Source organism: Hemicordylus capensis, chromosome 2 (genome assembly GCF_027244095.1).
Source record: "Hemicordylus capensis ecotype Gifberg chromosome 2, rHemCap1.1.pri, whole genome shotgun sequence".
In the NCBI taxonomy this organism is placed as follows: domain Eukaryota; kingdom Metazoa; phylum Chordata; class Lepidosauria; order Squamata; family Cordylidae; genus Hemicordylus; species Hemicordylus capensis.
Genome location: NC_069658.1, coordinates 304,616,272 through 304,640,616, shown reverse-complemented (window position 1 = coordinate 304,640,616; position 24,345 = coordinate 304,616,272). Strand labels below are relative to the sequence as shown.

The 24,345-nt window shown below is 43.7% G+C and overlaps 1 protein-coding gene across 29 annotated transcripts in view; it reads left to right on the top strand.

Annotated features, from left to right (window-relative positions):
- Positions 1 to 24,345, top strand: part of SLMAP (sarcolemma associated protein) — a 159,841-nt gene that overhangs the window by 44,801 nt on the left and 90,695 nt on the right. The window contains exon 1 of one of the 29 annotated variants that reach the window (XM_053292460.1): positions 1,753 to 1,785. The exons of the other annotated variants lie outside the window; for them this stretch is intronic. Coding sequence (XP_053148435.1) covers positions 1,768 to 1,785 — 18 coding nt within the window. The 5' untranslated portion in view covers positions 1,753 to 1,767. Of the gene's footprint in view, positions 1 to 1,752; positions 1,786 to 24,345 lie in introns of those variants that run through there. 29 annotated transcript variants of the gene reach the window in all.

Genomic DNA, 24,345 nt, shown 5'->3' with positions numbered 1-24,345 from the left:
TCGGCCACCACTCTCTCAATCACCTTGCCCTACCAAGGGAGATTGGAGATTGGCCTCTAACATGGCTTTGAAAAGTGGATGATGGAGCTTGCGTTTGTTCTAATTGTCCAAGATGAAGTTGGGTTGACTGTAGGCTACTCTTTTCAGGCGTGTGAATTCTGAAGGCAGTTTTGTCTTCTAAAATGAAGTGCCACCTTTACCTGTTCTGTTTGTCTGCTGGCTGAGGCAGCTCTAGCTAAAAAAATAAATAAATCCTGGCTGTGGTCTTGTGTTTGGAAGCAATTCAAAAAGTTATCCCTCTCTTCGCAAATTCTTTCCTTCAAAGACTGAGCTTATCTACCTTTATGCTTTCTGTATATTGTCTTTTCTATTTGCTTTGTTTCCTGGACAATGACTTAGTTCTTTTATGGGTCTGGAAGTCAGATGTCAGACAATAGCAGAGTTTAATATTTGTCAGACTGAAAGAGCTCAGTTGGAAAAAGAAAAAAATGATGTTCTCATAGCAGTAAATACAAGAATTAATCCATTTGATTTAGAGGCATGGAAAACTGATGTGTGTATTCACTTGCCACTGTTCAGAAAAGGTTGCTTTAAAACTTTTACTTGCTTTTAATTTAGTCAGATCTGTTTTCAAAACAAAAAAAGTCTATCATTTCAGGGCAACTGACTTAGATTTTCTATTAATCAATTTGTTTTTATGCAGCTGTTAAGCTGCCATAAAGGACCTGATAAACAAAAATGGTAGTGTAAACATATTTTAAATGTACAAAGTTGATGTAGGATATTTATTACTCTTCAAAGGGTGATGGTAGAATGAAGTGCTTTCAAAACCTATTATGATTTTAAAAACTTTTCCAAAATTGAGTCCCAGGTGCAAGAGAAGCGTTAATGCAGACATTGTATTTTGTGGAGTTTTAAAAGTGTACTGGCTCATCAAGAAGATCAATGTACAATACAGTGACTATCAGCACTGGGCCAATGCAAGGGTACTCAATCGTGTATGGCTTATGTATGACTGATCAGAGGACAGAAGCATGCTGTGAGGAGAAATACAATACAATACAATGGAGAAGGTTTGGCATACCTGCTTCATGGGTGGTAGTCCTTTTTTTTTTTTAATGGTCTCTAGAAGTTAAAACTAGCTCCCAAGTAATGTATTCCCCTCTAACTACACAGTGGCTCAGTTTGAGATGCAACAGAGCCAGGATTGAATCCTGACTCTCTTCCCTTCCCCTTTGTGTGTGCTAATAGGAAGGAGTCTGCCTTGGATTCTGCCTTAGAACAATCTGAACTGAAGCTGGTTTATTTTGAAATTCTGTTTAGAATAAGCCAGGATTGCTCTATTTGGATGTATTGAAAGAGCCTGGCTTGCTCCAAGTCGAGATCAGAAGTAGAATCCTTTCTCCACTCATGTGTAAAGCGGGGGGAGGAGCATCCATGCCTGTGACTGGGGGATGTCACTCTTAGGCAAGGTTTAACTCTAGCTCTGTGTTGTGTGAACCAAGAACTCAATCAGTTTAGAAAGAAAAATCTGAATCAAAATCTGGAAATTTTCACACTACTACTACTTCAAATATTTATATACCTCTTTTCAAAAAGGTTCTCAAAGCAGTTTACACAGAAAGATAAATAAGTAAATAAGATGTCTCCCTGTCCCCAAAAGGTTGACAGTCTAAAAAGAATCATAAGGTGGACACCAGCAACAAACAGCAGATTTAAGTTTCTGTCTAGATTGGTAGAAGAATGTGAAGGTTAAAGAGGAGCAACATGACTTTTGTTTATAACGTAAGTGTGTAATGAGGCAATCTTCCTGTAAATTTGGGGGGCAGGGGCGGGGAAATCAGGTTTTTTGTCGCATATTGTAGTACCTAGCTAATAAACTTTCTTGGCCAATGTATTGTTAGTACTATATTCGCAGGGAGGCTATTTTTCCTAGTGGCTTTTCATCCTTTGAAGCATCAGAAATGGTTAGTACTAGAGACAGGAGCTTGGGGTGGATAACACTGCAAAAGGATAACAATTTTTTCTGGAAGGCTCAGTGAAGGAGCTTTATTTTGGTGTTCCTTTCTTTGAATGTTATATTCAGTTTGGAAAGGAATGTTGTCCCTAATGTGATTGGCTGTTGACCTTATACAAGGAGACTTGCTCTGAATGTCCCTTGCCTCATTTGGATGTGACTGAATTGATGCAGGGGCAGGGACATAACAGAATCAATAGAAGAAATCTTTGAGGAGGGTCATGGTTCAGGCCTTGATGTCCTCATAAGTCAAAGGGAACAAAATAGCAAGCTAGGGCCAAAGTAGCAAAGCTGGGAAATGAACCCTTAGGTGGCTCACAAGCGTCTGGTTGGAGGATCAGAGTGAAAACTAATCTAGAAACAGGCTCGGTTCCAAAACGTTACATAGGCAGTAAGATTGTCAGCTTGGGCCAGGTTGTGACAGCAGGCGAATTAGCAAGATACTTATTTTCAACCCTGTTTCTACTGTATCTGGATCCAAGGAAGTAAATGAAAAAGATAAGAAAATGAAAACTAGAGGGGGGAAATGCCTTAACTGCAGTAGCAGTTTAATATCACAGGTCATGTTGGAAATAAGGTGGTAGTTAGGAGTCATTGTGGAGTATAGATGAGCTCTTGGGAATAGTGGACTCTGTTTGTCAGATGGTTCCTTATAGAGGCCCAGAGAACTTTTCCCTCTGAGGCATGCACACGTGCACGCTTTCACAAGTTTTTGGATGTCTGCTCAGATCGTTGTAGATACCGCTCAGGTTGAATCAAGAAGACCGCATTACTATTAAAAGATTCTTGTTTTGCACTATAACTGTGTCAGTCTGTCTTTTGTAATGATCCAGATAATTGCTCTCCGCCCCCCCCCCGCCACTGCAAATATCCATGCTGAAATGACTTGACTAGCAAGCCAGAGGTGGTTGTTATTATTATTATTATTATTATTATTATTTAACATACTTCTATACCGCCCAAAACCTATGCTTCTGGGCAGTTTACAACAGAATAAAATAAATGACAAAAAATTAAAACATTAGCTAACACAATAAATGACAACAAAAATTAAAACATTAGAACAATTTAAAAAATTGTAAAACAATGTTAAAGCTATTAAAACAGTATTTAATTAAGGTTGCTGATTCAACTCCTTGCTGGTATGTTTCCCAGACTATGGGAAACACTTATATCGGGCAGCAGCGATATAGGAAGATGCTGAAAGGCATCATCTCATACTGTGCAGGAGGAGGCAGTGGTAAACCCCTCCTGTGTTCTACCAAAGACAGCTACAGGGCTCTGTGGTCCCCAGGAGTCGAAACTGACTTGACAGTACACTTCACCTTTACTGAAAGGTTTTGGCCTTTATTTTAACACCTGCAATTTGAAGCATCACAACATGCATGCCATGGATGGAGGAATTTTCTGATATTAAAAATATGTTTATAAAGTAGAACCCCTAATACTTAAAACTTTCATTTGTTGTGCCTCTATGCATTCTGCACCCTAGGCAACCTTCTTGCTTGCCTACCCCCTTGTCCCGGTGCTGAAGAGGCCAGTAGTTTTTCAGGGATGTCCGAAACAGTTTTGATCACTAAGCGGTGATCTTGGGGCTTGATTTGAATACAAATGAGCACTGTCTCTAGTGGTCTTGGCCAGCCAGAAAGGCTTTGCTATGCCTGCCAGCCACTCAGCCTGTTTCAGTATAAGTTCTTAAGTTTGTGAAAATTGGAGACCAACTTATGACAGCCTCCCTGACTTGTAAGAATAGTCTAGTGGGAGAGCTGATGTGAGACCAACTCATGCTGCCAATGGGGACTTTCCCTAAATCTCAGGTTTCAATGTCTGTTCCATAATTGCATCAGTTACTGAGTCAGTAGCTAGAGAAACAAGAATTGCGGCTGCGAGATGTTGCAGTTCTCAAGAACCAAGACTTGGAACGATTGGAAACCAGAGACCTGGAATTACTCCCCATTGGCTTCCAAGATTGATTGATTTAGTATTTTTTATATCACCTAGCCTAAATGACATGGTTATGACATTGCATATGTGTTCCTTCAGTTACTCTTAGTGAGGCTAGTGAGTTGGACTCAGTTGGATGTTGGGGAGGTGGCTCGTGTCTTTTGAAGTTTTAGACTCAGCATTATACTCTGATGGGCAATAGGATCCAAGTCTTAGAAATCAATTTACTTGATGCTCACAGATTCTGTCATACGATAGAAAGCTAATTTGCATGGCATCTCTTTCATTAATGCCATATGGTTCTTTCCCAACAAACAGGAAATCATATAGGGTTTACCTGATTGACAATTGGCTGTTATGTCAGACAGGAAACAGAGGTGAAGATGTTCATGATGTCTGCCCGTTCAAAATTGAGTTTTAGAATAAAGGATTCTGGCCTTTGGGCTGAATAAAGGTCAGGTTCTTTACACCCCACCTCTGCAGCATATGGCATTCGACCTCATGTTCCAACGTGACCAACATGCTCTTTGGTTCTAATACATCTTTCTTGGGCTTATATTGCACTTCAAATGTAACTTGTAAGGATACTCTATTAGGTCATTCATGCATAGAGTATCTTTATTTGATGTAGTTGTGACATGGGAGTACTGTTGTACTTGGGACTCAAGGCAGGGTTATAAAGCAGGCAGTCCTCCCACAAAGAATTGACAGCCACAAGCTTAAAATCAGAATAAAAAATATCTTGAATTGATTGTAAAGGCTTGAATCATATGAACACACAGGGCATTCCCACATGAGACAGAACATGCAAGATGAAACACGTGCGCTATTGCTTAACCTTTACTTCTAGTTTCCTGAACTATTTAAATGATCATTAAAGGTACTTTCTTGACTATATGCTAGATGGAGGGAGAAGGGAAGTGGGGAAAGGATGGCAGGGGAAATATAGGACAAATTATGTCGGAACCAAGTCAAGTGAGAGAGAGAGAGAGAGAGAGAGAGAGAGAGAGAGAGAGAGTCATTCCATAGACCAACAAAGATTTATGGTTTAATTAGATTTATAGTTTTAATATTTTTAATGTTTAAATGATTTTAATTGATTTAATTTTTAATGATTGTAATTGTAGTTGGGTAGTCCAAAAATGAAACCCCATTACATAGTGGGTTGGACCATGTGAGTAACAATTCTATAGGTCCCCTAGTTCTATTAAACTCTTATCTGAGGCAGACAGAAGGAGCTCTTCTTCTTTTTCTTTTCTTTTAATATATATTTAACAATTTTCTAGTGATTGTACCATGTTTAGACTTGCAGAGCGATTAAGGAAATAACTCATTTAATCTTTGCCAGTTAATCTTTAAAGTGCTGGAAGCGACCTTCAGAATTAGAGAACTCTTCTTAAAGTGTAGGTGTTCTGAGAGAGATTCAGGCATATATCTGTTAACCTGGTAGAGCTGAATCTTCTTTAAAAGAAAAGGAGCAGAAAGTTTAAGAGGAAATTGTAATGCAATGGAGTGTTACGTAAGCCATTCTTGAATTAGCTAGCATAAGGAAGGAGTTAGTTTCACAGCTGTGTCTATAAAGACTATTGTAAGGAGCCACCTGTATTACTCTTCAAAAACTTTGATAGATTATAGCAGGGATTCCCCGCCTTAGGTCCCCAGATGTTGTTGGACTATGATTCCCATCATCCCCAGCCACAATGGCCAGCGACTGTGACTGGGGATAATGGAAGTTACAGTTGAGAACCCCTGTATTATAGGAAAGGGAGAGGGGTTTTTTTTGTTTGTTTTTTTTACAAACAACAAGATAAATCACTGATGAATAAAGTTGTTGAAAGAAACAGATAAAAGTACAACATACTGAAGTTCCTTTCTTTAGAATGATACTGTGAATTGATGTATCAAAAGATTATACTGGAGTAGAAATTTACCAGGCATAATTCTGTGTGTGTGTGTGTGTGTGTGTGTGTGTGTGAGAGAGTTTAATGTAACGCACATATACTCTAAACTTCTAGAAATTTTTTTACTATTATGTGTGCATTGGCTGCTCGCTTGCCAGTAGAACACTTCCTGGCAGTCATGGAACAGGCACACTGGAAGAAGAAAATGCTAGCAGTTGTTACGAAGCCAAACAATGGAAAATAACAGATCAAGATATCTTATACAATGAGACCTTCAGCACAGTGGCGAGCTGCTGCTTAAGCAGTGACATTTTCACTTTAACAAAAAGATACCTGTTTGCGTCACTGTACTGGTTTGGTATGTTGAGTACTCTTGGAAGTATTCTGGAGGTGTAATGTTACAACAGTAGAAGTTAATTGGAATTTTAGCACGCAGGTACTTCGCCCAAATGTATTGGGTGTGTATGATATATGTGACTTCCTCCTTGTATTTCACAAGTCAACCATATGTTTAGTCTATTTTATGTGTTCATTCCACAGGAAGTGCAATAACACATTGTATGTCAAGGGATTTCAGCTCTTGTTCTCTTCCATGCTTTAAGAAATGCTTATTGTAAGGGAGAATTTTTTCATTCACCAGACTATTTTGCTCTTGCTTTATTGCAGGGTGTTTTTTTGGCTGAAGCAGAAGATCTTATTTTTAAGACTAGTTGCATTTTTGTACTGAAAATGTAAAACCATGTACTTGGAGATGCCGCACCCTTCTTGGCTCTGTTTCCAATTAATTACTCATACTCTTGATGGAATGTTCAAGTTTCAAAATACAGAATGGACAGAGATTATATGAAGTTAATAGCAGTTTAAAGAAATCTCCTTCAAAACCTGAACATGTATAATGTAATATATATGTATCTTGAGTAGTTGAATGCAAAGGTATGACTAACAAGCAGAAGGTTGCCAGTTCGAATCCCCACTGGTACTATATTGGGCAGCAGCGATATAGGAAGATGCTGAAAGGCATCATCTCATACTGCGCGGGAGGAGGCAATGGTAAACCTCTCCTGTATTCTACCAAAGAAAACCACAGGGCTCTGTGGGCGCCAGGAGTCGAAATCGACTTGATGGCACACTTTACTTTATGGATATTTAAAGATTGAGCCCCAAATGTGTGAGTTTTTTTCAGTGGCATTCTAGACAAGTGGTCTATGTAATTTGATGAATATCTGTATTGAACTTTACTCCTTCATGTACAGAGAAACCATTTGATGAAAACGATTTATTTTTCATCTTCCATGAGCTTTAATCTAAGCACAGTACCTAATTGCCAATACTGTTTTCACAGACTTTATTGTCAGGCAGAGCAACATGTCTTGCTTGGGGTTATAACAGTGGCAAACAGTGGTCCCTCTAACTTTTCTCATTTGTGTGTGGAATGAGTTTTATTCTGGGTGGCAGTATCAAGGTAGTGTGTGCACACGTATATTCAGAGTGAGGCCTTCCTGATTCAACCTGTGGGATCTAAAATAAACTGACCAGATATAAAAAAAAAAGTTTGAGCGCACGCACATGCACACACAGAGGGAACACTGGTAGCAAAAAGGCTATATAAATAAGGAGTATTGTGGTGTTCTTTGCTGGTTAATTTTGACTCCAAGTTGTACATACTATATATAACAAGTTACCTTATTCAGCTTTTGGTTCATCTAGTCTAGGAGTATCCTCTCTTGAAGGTCTTGGGCAGAAGCTTTTACCAGCCCTTGTTAGCAGAGATCCTTTTCATGGACATACTTGAGAGTGAATCTGAGACTCTGAGAATTACTACTTCTACTAAGCCAGGGATGATCAACGATCCTTCTTTGCAGCAGGCGGGTGTCAAGCTTGATTGCAGGACCTGTGCAGGCAGTCCTTGGAATGAGGCTGGACCCCTCCCAAGAGCAGAGGCTTAGGACAGGACAGGACAGGTCAGGACAGGCCAGGCCAGGTCAGGGTTTGAGGTCTAGGGAGGCTCGGGTAGCAAGATTGCCTGCATTCCAAGCTGGGAGGCAGAGAGATTTTCAAGGGGCTAGAATCAGCAGATCTGGATAGTGATCCATTGAATTCATAAAGAATGGGTTCTGTGCCTGCACAGGGACCTCGTGGACCGATTGACTAGCTCCTTGTGGCACCTCCAACTGCCATGCACATGATCGTGCCTTCGTTAAATAAGGCAGTTGGGACGTGTCTTACTCAGTTTCTTTTACACCGCCATTGCATCTAAACCTCGGATCTGATTGCTCCTCGGAAGTTTTTTTCTTGATTTTACAGTATACGACTTGGAACGGATTTGGAACAACGTTTTGATACTAGACTTTGGACTGTTTGAAGGACTGTGTATTGTTTTACCCTAAGGAAAAAGAAAGAGAAGATAAAGCCGTCGGGTGGGCATAGCCGTGAGGCGATTAGAGCTATGGCGTAAAAGTCGGTGGTTAAAACAACTTTTAAGAGGTGTACTAACTGTCAAGCAAAATTACCTACTACAGATACCCATGACGCTTCCCTGCTATGTCTGGGCGAACAGCATAACCCGCCGAACTGCAAGATCTGCTGCTCTTTCTCGAAACAAACTCTGAAAAATCGGGCATTGAGATTGAGAGTGGCGCTTTACGAAGACGCACTTCGACCCCTGACGCTGAGACCTTCGGTGCCAGGACCCTCGACATCGAGGTCGGTGTCGAGCGAGACGGTGTCTTCGGTTTCGGTACCTCCCATAGTGGACTCTGCAACTTTGCAGTCTAAAGCCACTTCGGAGCAGGAGTTTAAGCAACCGGAAACCGTTGGGAGGAGAAGGCATAAGCACAAGAAGGCACATTACTCCTCCACGGATGAGGAGGGCAATTCCTCACCACCTAGGAAGAAGTCCAAAAAGACTCATGTTCGTAGTAGAACCCCTTCACCTACGGGCTTGCAAGCTGAGGCAGAGGATTGGGACACTACTCTAAAGATAACACCATTGCATTGGGTGCTGCAGAGCTCCCTATCGTCGGATGGCTCGCCTTCGGTGTCGAGGTCGACGTATGTTTCGGCATCGACGGGCCCGCCAAGGTCGACATCGATGCTGGGATCGGTATCGATGGAGCCAGCATTACCGACATCGACAGCGCTCGGCTCGGTATCGATGGAACCTTTGTTATCGACATAGACAGCGCAGCTCGCTCTGGGATCGACAGCCATAACAGGACCAAGTGCTCTGTGTGGGTCGACGTCGACAGCCTCGACATCGAGGGGAGTGCAATCTGCGGTATGACACTGTGCGGCGGCAGACTTGACTTCTGCACGAACTCCGATTCAGTGCCCGGCAGCGACACCCAGAGAGACTTACCGGCCAGAAGACTTTATGGACTTTGGAGAAGCAGTGTTGGAAGAGGAAACGGCTTTACCAAGAGCTTCACTGGTAAAAGGGCTAGAACTTCGCTGATGGCTCTTTTGGAATCTAGTGAGGGCAAGCCGACGGGATCGACTTTTCAGGGCTTTGCTGCTGCTGAGGCATTGGAGCAGTTGATCTCCTCAGAAGTTCCCAGGACTCCATCCTTGTCTCCAGTGAGAGCGCCATTATGGCCACGGGAGTTGAGTCGACTTGTTTCTGCTGCTACGAGCCCAGTTAGGCATCTAGTGACCCCATCGGGTGAGCGCCAGAGTCTGCCTAGACCGGTACCTGTTCTGGCACGCTCAGTTAATGTATCTACAGCCACGTCATTGGATGTTGGTCGCATCACACATTCTTGTGGCTTCAGGCATAACCCGGACGTAATTTACCCACCATACTATGCTGAGTACAAGATTTGGAAGGCGCAGCAGGGAATCTGTCATTGCGCTTTTCCACCGGTGCAGCAGCGCCCGTTGGAGTCGCAGGCACCACTGGAAGTGCCTAGAATGACAAGCTGTCCAAAGACGGTAATTAAAGATCATCAGAGGGCTTTGCCAAAGATCCCTACCGGCCTTGCCCCTAGAGGTGGTGTTACTTCTGCGCATGATACTATGAGCAGTAGAGGCAGTGACACGGACACCTCATACTTATCTGACACTGACGGCAGTAATTTGCCTGAGCCAAGTGAGCCGGACCCACCTGAGGAGGTGGCACCGAAGACTTCAGTTTCTCCCACAGAGGAATTAAAAGCATACCACACACAAATTCGGGAGATGGAGGAGGCCTTGGGCCTAGAGATTAAATTGCCAGAATTGGATCTGAAGAATCCTGTGTATAATATGATGGCTAAAGCAAAGCTAACTCACCCTGTATCCCTTCCGATGATTCCAGCGATATCGAAGGCAGCGCAGTCTGCATGGGAGGTTCTGCGGACCTCCACGGCCACCTCGAGAAAGTTGGAAGGTTTATATCGGGTGCAAGAGGAGGAGAACACTTAGCTTGTTAGGCACCCAGATCCAAACTCCATAGTGGTCGAGTGTGCGTCAACGAAGGGTGTTCAGCGTCATACTACCCCCGCCGACAAAGAGGGTAGAAAGCTCGATGTGTTGGGGCGGAGGGTGTATTCTACTTCTAGTCTTGCAGTCAAAATAGCGAATTATTCAGCATGTATGATGCAATACGTGCACCATCTTTGGGGCACATTCTTTCAGGACTCGTCCTCAATGTCCCCTGATGACTTGCAGAAAGCGCTGGCACAGACCTATGAGAAAACAACTGTAGTTACTAGGCAGTTGCTTAGTACTTTTAAACATCTGGCTGAGACTCGAGTCATGGGCCATGGCCACAGCTATTACCTTGCGACACCATGCTTGGCTTAGGTCAACAAATTTCCAACCAGAGATGAAAGATAAGATAGAACATTTGCCCTTTGATGGGAAGGGGCTGTTTGCAGAGTCGACGGATGGGATGGTGGAATCGTGGTGAAGTTCACGGCTAAGTCCTTCATGGCATCTACGTCTTCGGCTGGACAGCAATCCCGTAGTCATTCCTATGGAAGGCAATAAAACCGTTATTCTTATAAACAGGATAGAAAAGCGTACCAGAGACAGAACAGACCTTATCAAAAGAATAAGCCCTATTACCAGAAGTCAAAGGGACAGAGGACAGCCAAGGAGCAGTCAAAGCAGTCTCTTTGAAGTACAGGTCCATCCACAGCAGAAGCACTTAGTAACACTAAGTTCAGTACCCGAGGCTCCCAACACCAGCCTCGTGTTAGCCAATGTTTCCATCAAATTGGCACGCCATGCCAAAGCGTGGCACAACATAACATCGGATCAGTGGGTGCTGAAAATCATTAACTTTGGTTACGCGATAGAGTTCAAAGCTTTGCCAGCTTTTCAGGGTGCGAAGTACACCAGGTCCAACTCAGGTGCTTCGGGACGAAGTAGAGGTGTTACTGGAGAAACAGGCGATAGTGTGAGTGCCGTGGATGGACAGACTGAAGGGGTTTTACTCCAGATATTTTCAAATCCCCAAGAAGGATGGTGGGATAAGGGCGATAATGGACTTAAGAGATCTGAACTGTTATGTGGAGACGAGAAAATTCAGAATGATCACGTTGCAGGGGATTCTGCAGCTTTTGGCGGACAGAGAGTGGGCGATCACCCTGCATCTGAAGGACGTCTATTTTCATGTGGGGATTGGCGAGAGACACCAGAAGTACCTTCACTTCACAGTGGGCGATATAGCAAACCAGTACATGGTTTTGCCGGTCAGTCTCTCGACGGCCCCACGCGTGTTTACGAAGGTAATGGCAGTCGTGGTGGCATTCTTAAGAACAAGGGGTGTAATGTTATATCTTTATTTGGACAACTGGCTTCTGGTGAACAGAGATAGAGAAGAGTTACTTTCTCAGATTCAGCTGGTCTTGCAACTCCTGAACATGTTGGGAATCAATGTGAATTGGAAGAAGTCGAAATTGAGCCCGCAAAAGCAGGTGGACTTTATAGGTGCGGTGCTGAATTTCGAAGAGAAGAGAGCGTATTTGCCGGAATCAAGAGTCCAGCAGATCAGAGACCTTGTACTTTTGTTTGAGAGGATGCCGCATCAGCCAGCGGATGGACATTCAGAGGCTTCTGGGGTTAATGGCTTCCTGCAACTCCACTGTAGCATATACCTGTCTACGCATGTGCGACCTTCAGTTATGGTACCTGCGCAGTTTTCGCCCAAATTTAGACAACCAGAAGAAGCTGTTGCTCATCCTGGATTATGTGCTGGGATCACTTCAATGGTGGGTCCAGCGCCACAATCTTCAGTCAGGGGTGATGTTCCAACCCAGAATGCCGTCACGTTGGGTAACAACAGATGTCTCCCTTTGGGGTTGGGGGGCACATTGTGGCCATCATCAGGTCCACGGACAGTGGACTCCGGAGCAGAGACGGAGGCATATAAATTACCTGGAACTCCTGGCTGTGTTCTTAGCGCTGAAGGCTTTCAGACCCCAGCTGCAGGGAGAAATGGTGCAGATAAATCTCGACAATACAACCGCCGTTGTGTACTTGAACAAGCAGGGAGGGACAGTGTCCCTGTCCCTGTGTCAACTGAGCAAGCGTCTTTGGATGTGGTGTATTGCGCACTGCATACTCCACATGGCGTTGCATATCAAGGGAGAAGACAATGTCCAGGCAGACAGGTTGAGCCGGAGCTTGCAGCTGAACCAGCATCACGAGTGGGAGTTGAACGAAATTTACCTACGGCTGCTGTTCAAGAAATGGGGCTGGCCAAGGATGGATTTGTTTGCCACTGCTGTGAACAGAAAATGTCAGAGGTTTTGTTCGCGTGCAGGACATGGCAAGAACTCGCTGGGCGATGCGTTCCAGCATCTCTGGACAAGGGGCCCTTTCTATATCTTTCCTCCTCAACCTCTGATCTCCAGGGTGTTGTCACAGATACTCCGAGACGAGACGAAGGGGATACTGGTGACTCCGTGGTGGCCCAGGCAACTGTGGTTTGCACTTCTGCTAAAGCTGTCCCGTGGTCGCTATCACCAGTTTCCAGATTACCCAGACTTGTTAAGCCAGGACCGGGGGTTAATATTACACCCTCAACTGCACACGCTGAGGTTGACCGCTTGGCAAATAGGTTAATGAGTAAAATACTACTTAATAGTAGAAAGCTTTCCACCAGGCACAATTACACAAGTAAATGGCTGAGATACAAGATCTATGCAAGACGGAAAGGGTTCTTCCCAAGGAAAGCGACGGTCAGGCAGGTCCTGCTGTATATGACAACCTTAAAAATGTCTGGTTTGGCAAATACATCTCTCCGTGTACATCTAGCAGCAATATCGGCAGAGCATAGAGGATGGGATGGTACGACAGTGTTTTCCCATCCCGAAAGTAAGAAATTCCTGAAAGGAGTGAATAATTTGTACCCGCCGGTTAGGCGGCCTGTGCAACAATGGGATCTGACGTTAGTTTTGAGCGCATTGACAGGGGAACCATTTGAACCTCTGGGGTCTGCTGCGTTGAGAATACTGACGTTAAAGACAGCGTTCTTAGTTGCAGTGACGTCAGCTCGTAGAGTGAGCGAGTTGGCAGTAATGCGTGCTGACTGCCCTTATGCCCAAATTTACCCACAGAAGTTTTAATGCGCTTGGATCCAAAATTCAGGCCTAAAGTGGTCACAGACTTTCATATAAATGAGGATATTGTGCTGCCAGTGTTCTTCCAGGGCCCTCAGACACAGTTGGAAGTAAAGATGCATTCATTGGATGTGAGGAGAGCGTTGTTGCACTATATACAAGCTACTAAATCGATAAGAAGAACGAACAAGTTGTTTGTGCTTAATTGGGGGAAAGCTAAGGGCTCATCGGTTACGCGGCAGCAACTTTCTCAGTGGATTATACGAGATATAAAGCTAGCATACAGCTCTCAAGGCAAAACGCCACCGGGTTCTATAAGAGCACATTCTACGAGAGCTTATGCGGCATCGGCTGCGAATTTGGCGTGAGTGCCGATGCCAGATATCTGTAAGGCGGCTACATGGACAACATGTCATCCGTTTGTGAAGCATTATGCTCTGGACATTCAGTAGTCAAAAGATGCAGAGTTTGGCCGAAGCGTTCTTAAAATAGTTCTGCCTTGATGTCCCGCCACCGGAGCTGGGAGCTGACTAATCACCCATTCTTTATGAATGCAATGGATCACTATCCAGATAAACAGGTTGCTCACCTGTAACAGATGATCTGGAGGTGATCCGTTGTATTCATAATACCTGCCCAGCCTCCCCACAGAATCAAGGCAATGGGATCAAAAGAGCAGAAGAAATCGTCAGTACAAACAGCTATTACTGGCAGTCTGCAGAAACTGAGTAAGACACGCCCCAACTGCCTTATTTAACGAAGGCACGATCACATGCACAGCAGTTGGAGGTGCCACGAGGAGCTAGTCAATCGGTCCGCAAGGTCCCTGCGTAGGCGCAGATCCCATTCTTTATGAATACAACGGCTCACCTCCAGATCATCTGTTACAGGTGAGCAACCTGTTTTTGTAAGCTGTTCCAGTAAGAGGTACTTGCTTATGTGAGGCTTATGAAGGCTCAGAGCTGGAAGCTAGAACTCATCAGTCTTAACAGCTGGGGTGGTTATTCCCTTGCTTCCAAAGAGACCTCTTATTCCTGAGGAGCTCTTTCTTGGAGAAGGCAGGCCAAGCAGCCAGTGCTGGACTAGATGGGCCTTGGTCCTGATCCAGCAGGGTTGTTCTTATGTTCTCTGTCAGCATCTGCTGACATTGACAGACAGGTGGACTGGGCCTTTTCTTCTGGGTCAGACTTGAGGACAGGAGCGGGAGGCTCTGATCCCGGGGTTAGGCTCCCCCCCCCCCTCGGCTCAAAGGGCATTTGAGGGGGAGCCCCCTGAGCCTCTTGTTTCTGAAGTTCTGCCCCGTAACTTCTTCAGGCCCTTTGGGGTCCCACCGGCTTGGGGTGTTGTTCTCCTGGGTGGTCCTCTGGAAGATTGTCGGGCCCTTCACTGGTGAGTGGAGCTTTGGGGTCTCTTGCAAGTGGGCAGACTAGAGGAGCGCCTCAGCCTTGGACTCATCCCTTGTGCTCTCCTCAGGTTGATCTGGCTGGATCATGACAGAGGGCAGGTTCAGTGGAGATAATACATTTTGGCCTACCAAAGTCAGTGAAAATGTGTGGACCTCATTTTATTACTGGGCTTTGAGTTTGCCAAGTGTATTGCTTATACTAGTGAGAGGCAACTATGAAGTGATTATAACAGAGCATTTGATTTAGTTTAATATATTTTATCTCAACACATTGTGTTAGACCAGTGCTTTTCAAGCAGTGGTACTACCTTTAGTGGTACTTCATAGCATGGCAGCTAGTACTTGGCCAAGCTACCATGGGTTTCACATGAAACTGCTCTGCCTAGCCCAACTCAGTGGTGACGGCTGGGGGTGGCACTGCACCAGCATCAAGGAGTTGGTCGGGGAAGGAGGTTGCAGAGTGGAGGAGAGCTAAAGATTCGGGAGGCAACAGTGGCAACCAGAGAAGCCTCTCATGCACTGCAGGTTCAGTTGTGGGGCAATTACCTTCTTGTGTGCACAGTAGCTACTGTGCTACCAAAGCTATTTACAACTTCATGGCTAATAAAAGCTGCCAGGCAGGGGACAGGCAGATGGTTGGAGGTGATTATTAATGCTTCATTAAGGGGAGGGCAGGATGCCATCGTGCCTCAAGGAGGCGGTGGTAAGACCATTATTTTAAAAGCCCTTCCTCAATTCCTCTAACCTGGACAACTATAGACCGGTCTCTAACCTGCCCTTTTTGAACGAGGTGATAGAGCGTGTGGTGGCATTCCAGCTGCAGAGGGTCTTAGATGATACGGATTATCTGGACCCTTTTCAATCTGGCTTCTGCTCGGGATATAGGACTGAGACTGCCTTGGTCGCTTTAGTGGATGACCTATGCCGGGAACTAGATGGGGAGTGCGTCCCTGTTGGTTCTGCTGGATCTCTCGGCGGTGTTCGATACCATCGACCATGGGCCGCCTCTCGAGTATGGGAATTGGAGGTACTGCGTTGCAGTGGTTCTGGTCCTTTCTTGAGGGGAGGGTCCAGAAGGTGGTGCTGGGGGACTACTTCTCGGCTCTGTGGCCTTTGGCCTGTGGGGTCCCTCAGGGTTCGGTCTTGTCCTCCATGCTGTTTAACATCTGCATGAAACCGCTGGTAGAGGTCATCCGGGGACTTAGACTGAGTTGTCAGCACTATGCAGATGACACTCAGCTCTATCTCTCCTTGTCACCTGATCCTAGGGAGGTGGTGGATGTCCAGAATGGCTGGAGGCCGTGATGGGTTGGATGTGGGCTAATAAACTGAAATTTAATCCGGACAAGGCGTAGGTAATGTTGGTCAGTAGGAGAGCCAATCAGGATGAGACTTTACTGGTTCTGGATGGGGTTGCACTCCCCTTGAAAGAGCAAGTACGCAGCTTGGGGTACTACTGGACCTGGCTCTGCTTTTGGAGGTGGGTGGAGGTGGTTGCCAGGAGTGCCTTTGCACGACTTCAGCTAGTGCGCCAGTTGCGTCCCTTTCTCGAGAAGGCAGATCTGGTTACCCATGCCTTATTCACAGTTACCCATGTCTTAGTCACATCACGGCTGGATTACTGTAACACGCTCTACATCGGGCTGCCCTTGAAGAATATCCAGAAACTGCAGCTAGTGCAAAATGGGGCAGCTAGGGTTTTATCTGAAGCTGCTTGGTGGGAGCACATCATACCCATTCTGAAAGAGTTGCACTGGCTGCCAGTTCATTTCCGGGTCCAATTCAAGGTGCTGGTTTTGACCTTTAAAGCCCTTAGTGGCTTGGGCCTGAGGTACCTGAGGGATCGCCTGCTCCCAAGGGTTGCTGCCCGCTTGACGAGGTCATCTGAGGGGGCTCTGCTCCGGGTTCCAACAATGAGGGAGGCTAGGTTGTTGTGCACTCTGGACAGGGCCTTCTCTGTTGCTGCCCACAGACTCTGGAATGCTCTCCCGGTGGGTATCCACTCTTCAGTCTCCATCAGAGTTTTTAGAAAGCATGTGAAAGCATGGCTTTTTACCTAGGCTCTTATATGATTGTCTTCACTGCTGCTTCTTGTATTTTGTACTGTTTTTATGCTTATGTTATTTTTTTTAAATCAGATTTGTTTTAATACTTTTTAGCTCAATATTTTAATGTGTCTTTTTTATAATCGTGTTTTTAAATTTTATTGTGATCCGCCTTGGGATTTTCTTAATGAAAGGCAGGGTATAAATTTAACAATAAATAAATAAAATAAAAAATGAGTGGTACCCAGAAAAGTGGTGCTGCTTGCTGCTGCAGCAACAAAAACTTAAAAGCTCTGCAAGTTAGACAACTTTTCAGAACTACCAATTGTTCTCTTTTTCACTTATTTATAGCTGGGACCAGAAATTTAGTGGCCTGTGAGCCATATCCTGATCCTGCAATTGCCTGTTTGTTTCTCAAACTGGTTTAGAAAGAAATGAGATAATAGTTTTTTTACTCAATTTTTAAATGAGGCTAGTGGTGAGGCTGAGATTATGGCTCAAAGAGGTAAGCTTCAGCAAAGTGGATGGTATATTTTGGGGGTTCCCAACCTTTTAAACCAATTGTACCACTTCTGCTACACACCTTCAGCTCAGGTACCCCTTGGAGATTTTGTGTGTGCGTGCATGCACACAAGTTTTAATGTTACAGTTAGAGTGACAGCCACTCCTCCACTTGCATCCCAATAAAAGAACACAGCTACAATCAAAATAATTATCTGCTTGTAACAAGGGAGTTACTAAAGGCTCCCCACCCAAGATCACCCTCCATCCACTCACAACCAAATACAACTAATTTATGAATATTTACTTATCACTTTTCAACAAAAATGGAGAGAGAGGAGACAATAGAGATGTGTGAACCAGATCGAAATTGAGCCAGTTTGCACTTGAGCCAGCTTGGCTCTGAGGCTCACCCTGGTGGGGGCTCGGTCCGGAAGTGAGCCGAGCCAAGCCCCCGGCTCATGAGCTGGTTTGAGAGCCATACTTGTAAAGGGGAATCTGACAAGGAGTCTTGAAGAAAAGCAGTGATAACAAACATACACAGAAGCACACGCTTGTATGCTTTAGGCTGCTTGGTCTCAGAGTCAGCCAGCCTGCCTATCTGCCCACTACTGACTGATTTCAAGCTGACTGTGCATGCTGCTGACAGAGCTCTCAATTGGCTGAGCTCTGTCAGAAGGGTTCAGGACCAGATGTGGAGGTGGAGAAGTTACTCCAGAGGAGACACGGGGTAGTGGAGAACTCTGGAGGAGACGCATGGCAGCGGACAGGTACAGGGAGCTCAATCTAGCATATTGCTGAGATCCTGCTGAGTACCACTTGGGACTCTTCAAAGTACAACCAGTGGTACCACAGCTTAGATGTGGTTTTTTCCTTATTTTTAATGGGGATGGGATGGGATGGGATGGATGGAATAGTACTGGAATTAGGCAGGTGTGCCAAACTGGCTAGTAAAATGAGTTTTCAGTCCTAAGTAAGCATGTATTTTGTTATGCATTTGGTTCTCAAAATTACAAAAGTGTTTTGATTATGCTACCAAGATTGTATAGGATGGAACAGTTCTGTATTTTTTAATAATAATAATAATAATAATAATAATAATAATAATAATGACCTATGGAATGTTATTGTAATTAATTAATACAGTATTGGCTGCATTTTTCATGTTTACATTGACCAGCCAGCAAGATATCTAGATAAAACTCTTTACTAGCAGTGCCAGTGCCAGGTTCCTGGGGACCCTTGGCCAAATGCCTCTCTGGGCTCCCTTAGTGGCAGAGAGTGCAACCATGTTGGTGACTGTCACTTTATTATTTTTTCAATCTATAATGCAATGCCACTATCATTCTATTACTGAGAAAGTTACTGGTGCCGCTATAGGCTCACTGCTGTGAAGATGAGCCTTTCCCAGACCTTTGGAGGCTCACATTAGTGGCAGCCTGGAGTGCTTTTTGGCAGCTACCAGCTTGCTTTACCTAGAAAAGTATTCTATCTCTTCTTCTGAAAGATTCCATGCCATGATCTGAGTTTTATCTCTGTTAATCTTATAGCCAGAAACTGAGCCATACTTATGTATCTGTGTCATTAGTGTATCCAAAGAGTCTTTGACTTGCGTGACAGAAAGCAATACATCATCAGCATATGGTTTTATTTTATGTTCACAATCCCCTATTTTGATACCTCATATCCGCTGTTCTTGTCTAATTTTCGCTGCCAGAGGTTCAAGAGCAAGTACCTTCTCCTTTACTTTTGAATAGCAATATTAGCAATAGCACTTACATTTATATACCGCTTTATCGCCGGAGCTCTCTAAGCGGTTTACAATGATTTAGCATATTGCCCCCAACATTCTGGGTACTCATTTTACCGACCTCGGAAGGATGGAAGGCTGAGTTAACCTTGAGCCCCTGGTCAGGATCGAACTTGTAACCTTCTGGTTACAGGGCGGCAGTTTTACCACTGCGCCACCAGGGGCTCATTGAAGGTCTCTCACCACCCTAATCGAAACCAGCTTGAACTGGTTTGAGCTGGTTCAGTTGAACTGACTGGGCCAGCCATTCGGTTCAACCAAACCAGTTCACGTACTCCAGTTTGGCTCAAATTTGGTCCAAATTCAGATTGAACTACCAACCCCCCCTCCAAAAAAACCCAGTATACACCCCTACTAGCAATCTTTCTTCCTCCCAGCCCCTCATGCACTTTGAAAGCTAGCAAAGGCCAATTTTAAAAGGAGACTGATCCCTACCAGGGCCACAGAGAAAGCAGCATTTTGCACCTCATCTCAGGCACCACAAAACCTTGGGCCACCCCCTTGGGACCGCAAAAAAGGCCCCATGAGCCAGATCTGCTCATGGGCCTTATGTTGTGCAGGCCTGTGCTATGGAAAAACTCACCTAAAAGCTTGTGGGGTTTTGCCTTGGTGGTGGTTGCCTGGAACACCTTTTGGTAGCCATGTTGGTGGTCTTCATCTTTGCTCCCTGTAGTCCAGTGACCTTACCCCATTGTTGTGTCCAGTGCCACCGTCGTGGGGGGCATTGCATTGTGGATAAGATTGTGGCCAACAGCACAGTTGTAGAAGGGTGCTCTGCACTACCACTAAGGTGAGCTTCTGTAAAGGTTTGAGGCTCACCTTAAACCCTAAGATGCTCACCTTGGTGGTAGCAAGAGCTTAGTACTTGTTCTGATCCAGCAGTCTTATTCTTGTGCTTATTACATGCATTGATGGTTTAAAGGGGTTTATGTTTTGCCAATATAGTATTTCAATAGTTGATACTGGTCCTTAGTTGTATAATTATTTGTTATAGTAAACATTTAAAATTGGTTTGTGTTGATTGATTATTGTTTGTATTGATTGATTTTAATTGTATTAATTAGTTTGTATTGATTGATTTCCATGTAAATAGCTAACTAAATTGCATTTTCATTTGGAATTTATAAATACGCAATTAGCTGTACACACATGTTTTACTATGAATCTCTTTCTCCTTCAGTCTTAGGATCTTTTTCATTTCTTTAAGATGCTAACATTGCTTTACGGGTGGTTTTTTTCCTAGTGAAGAAAAAGTGGTAAATTTGAAGTGAAAGGTGTTAAGTTTAAAATGCAGTGGAGAAAAGTCTGCAGGATATAATTGTATCAAAGCTGTTCAGAATTCATAGCATAAGAATACTTGTCAATTCTATAAGAAACAACAGTGACAAACTTTAGGAAGGGATAAGTGTCTAAGTCATAATTAGTAGCTATGGTGACAAATGTCTTGCAGCAAGTCAGCTCTCTCTCTCTCTCTCTCTCTCTCTATATATATATATATATACACACACATATATACTAAATTACTTGTAAATTAGAACTTTATATAGGTTTTTCTTGAAAAATTAGTATTCTGCATTAAAATTAGGGACAGGCATAAAATCTGTTTTTATATAATATACTTGTGTAAGGAACTTAGGAAAAGATGCCCTATTCTGTCTAAAGGAGGAATTGGAAACTGTTGTTCTCATCACCCTAGGACCTAATAGATTAGTCATCTTATGAATGATTGCTGAAAAATTCAATAATGAGTATTCTATCCCTGTTTTAGTTTAGTATTATGTATTAATTATATTTAGTAATAGAGTAATTCTGTGAAAGAGATATGAATAAATCTATGTATCTCATATGCTCCATGAACTTTGCCTGCATGTGTGTATGACAGAGGGTGTAAATTGGAGGTTGGAGCAGGACAGTAGAGAGTTGCTGTTGACGGGTAGGAACCCTCTGCCCATGGCAAAAATATTGTGCACGGTGATCAAGCAGACTCACATTTTCCATGAACTGCTTCCTGAAATCACAAGTAGTATGTACATGCCACTTGTAGGTCAAATGGGGTGGGTTTGGTCAGCATTTAGTAAGCAATGCATATGTATTGCTTTCCACATACTGATGTGCAAGAGGGTTGGGTTGAGTTTGGGGAAAGTGCATGGTTCCTCTGAACCCAGTCCAAACATGTTCCCCCTAGTTAGCTTAGCAGTGGAGGTCAACTGAATATGTTCCATGGTGCTACTGACAGTCGGTGGCTTTCAAGTACAAGGAGAGAGGCCAACACCAGAAGAAAGTAGGTCACAAGTTGCTTGGAAATAAGTCAATGAGCAAAACCAATGTTGTGGCACCATCGGCTCCTATTCCGTCCAAAACATGGTCTACTTGCTGCTGGTTGTGGGTTGGTCATAGGTGCTCTTCTATTTTTTAAAAAATACTTTACTTTGTGTGTGTGTGGCTGCAGCAGCAGCAACACTACAAGTGCTGATGGTCTTCCCAGTGGTTGACTCCTGGTGGTCACTGTCTCCCACCGCCCCCCAATAACCTAGGAATTGTACTAGGTCAGAGCGTAACATCATTCCAAGGGATTCCGGCTGGGGGGGCATGTAGCTCTTCAGTTAAAGTGTTCTTGTGTATCTGGGGCAAATATAAAATAAAGACATCCTTTGCTCTAACAAAAACTCATAAGTGGATTTGGAAATATAGCTTATAATAAATGGCTCATCGACTATATCAATAATAATCTCTGAACTTCACCAGTAGGATCTTGGGGACTAATTCTATAATGAAAAGGATTCCCAAGTTGTCAGGTAATGTTACTGATATAATCCTTCCTATCCACCTAATGGCACACCGGGAAATGACTTGACTAGCAAGCCAGAGGTTGCCGATCTGAATCCCTGCTGGTATGTTTCCCAGACAATGGGGAACAGTTACATTGGGCAGCGGCGATATAGGAAGATGCTGAAAGGCATCATCTCACACTGTGCAGTAGGAGGCAATGGTAAACCCCTCCTGTATTCTACCAAAGACAACCACAGGTCTCTGTGATCGCAAGGAGTTGACACCGACTTAACAGCACACTTTACCTTTTACTTTATCCATAACTAGTAAAGGCTCCCCCTTTGTCTGCTGCTTTGGACATCATATTCTGATTGCTTTTTAAATTCAGCAAAGTTTGTCCCATAGCTACTCTCAAAATCTGCCAATTTTTGTACATGAATTGAAAAAATATATCTCTTTTAAAGCTACTTCTACTAATGTGTTGGAAAAAAAGAGATAGGAGGTTCTAGCGGAAATGTCTTGTTCAATGTTGTTGCCATAACTTCCAGTGTTTCCTTCTGAGGAATATTGTATACTTGCCAACCCTGCACAGAGTATCTGTGTGCTCTTTGAGGCCGGCTACCTCTCCCCCCCGACCTTCTGCCACCTTTTGTCACAGTATCCGGCTCACCTGTGCTGGTCCCAGGCTGTCGGGCCAAGTGCCGCCTCTGCGGCTGCCCCCGCCACCTTGCCCCCGCGGCCCTTTTTTAAATATTTATCCCACACATGTAAAAGACTATTTCTGATAATGTTGTATCTCCAGATCCTTTCTCTTCCTGGTTATCCATAAAAAATTATGTAAACCTACAGAAAGGCCAGAACCCTCCATACCCATGAAATGACCATAAGGAAATTTAATCCAATCAGAACTCCAAGTCAAGCAGTTGGCATGATAGTAAAGCTTCAGATTAGGATCTACTAAACCACCTCTTTCTTCTAGATCTTGCATAACCATGAACTTAATTCTAGGCTTTTTATAATTCCAAATAAATGAGTTTAGCTGACTCTGCCACAGTTTCCATGTCTTATCTTCAATCCTTATAGGGATCATCTAAAAAAGAAAATTTACTCCTGAGAATATATTCATTTTTGTTGACGATATTCTTCGGATAGGAGGAGAGCTGGTCTTGTGGTAGCAAGCATGACTTGTCCCCATAGCTAAGCAGGGTCTGCCCTGGTTGCATCTGAATGGGAGACTAGAAGTGTGAGCACTGTAGGATATTCCCCTCAGGGGATGAAGCCGCTCTGGGAAGAGCAGAAGGTTTCAAGTTCCCTCCCTGGCTTCTCCAAGATAGGGCTGAGAGAGATTCCTGCCTGCAACCTTGGAGAAGCCGCTGCCAGTCTGTGAAGACAATACTGAGCTAGATAGACCAATGGTCTGACTCAGTACATGGCAGTTTCCTATGTTCCTAACCACGAGAGATTTAACTTTTTCCACCTGTCCAAATCTGCCAAGATAAGTTTCCAAGTTTGCAGGTAATTGTTTTTAAACAAGTCTTTATTATTCTTCGTTAAATTAATCTCCAAATATTTAATTGGTTTCTTGGTAACCTTAGAAGATTTTAAAGTATGATTGATTTTCTTTCTGTGGCGCAAGGTCATACAACCCTCATACTTTTTGAAAATCACAGTTTAGTCAATTGCCCAATATTAAGAGAGGGAAAGTTCCACTGCCATTCTGTTGGCCTCTTCCCCAGCTGAAACATTAAACTCTAGCTGCATGAGTGTGCCTGAATCATATAGAACTAGAAGCTTCCACTTTCACTTAGCACTAGCATATGAAAATCCTGGGCAGAACTAACATGTTTTTCCAGAGTGAAAGTCTATTACCAGCTTTTGACTTTTTTCACAATAGAGTATGCAATTTCCCTCAAACTGAGAAAAACTTCAGTTTCCAGGAAACATATAAAAATGAGACCTATTGTGGGTCAGCTAACATTTGGAGAAGGAGAAATGATTTTGAAGGTAGAAAGTCTTGTTGTTATTATCATCATTATTAGCACACCTATTTAATGATTCTGACTATCATTAAGGTAATTGTATTATGTGTTTTAAAAACAAAAAAAATTATGTACAATGCAAAGGTAAATTCTGTTAGTGTAAATTATACAAATTGAACAGTTTGTATACATTTGCTTTGTGTTCATTTTGCTTTTGCTAATCATATAGCAGAGCATGACTGAAGCCCTGTCTCCACAATGCTGAAATTCCTGTGGTGATTTCTCTAGGCTTTGCTCACTAGAGGTGCTCACAAATTGCTTTTTGTAATTTGATTCTACCTCAAATCAAATGACAAAAATTTGAATCAATTCGTCAAACCAGCCGGCCATTGCTGGCCAGTTTGATGAATCAAATGGAAAATTTACC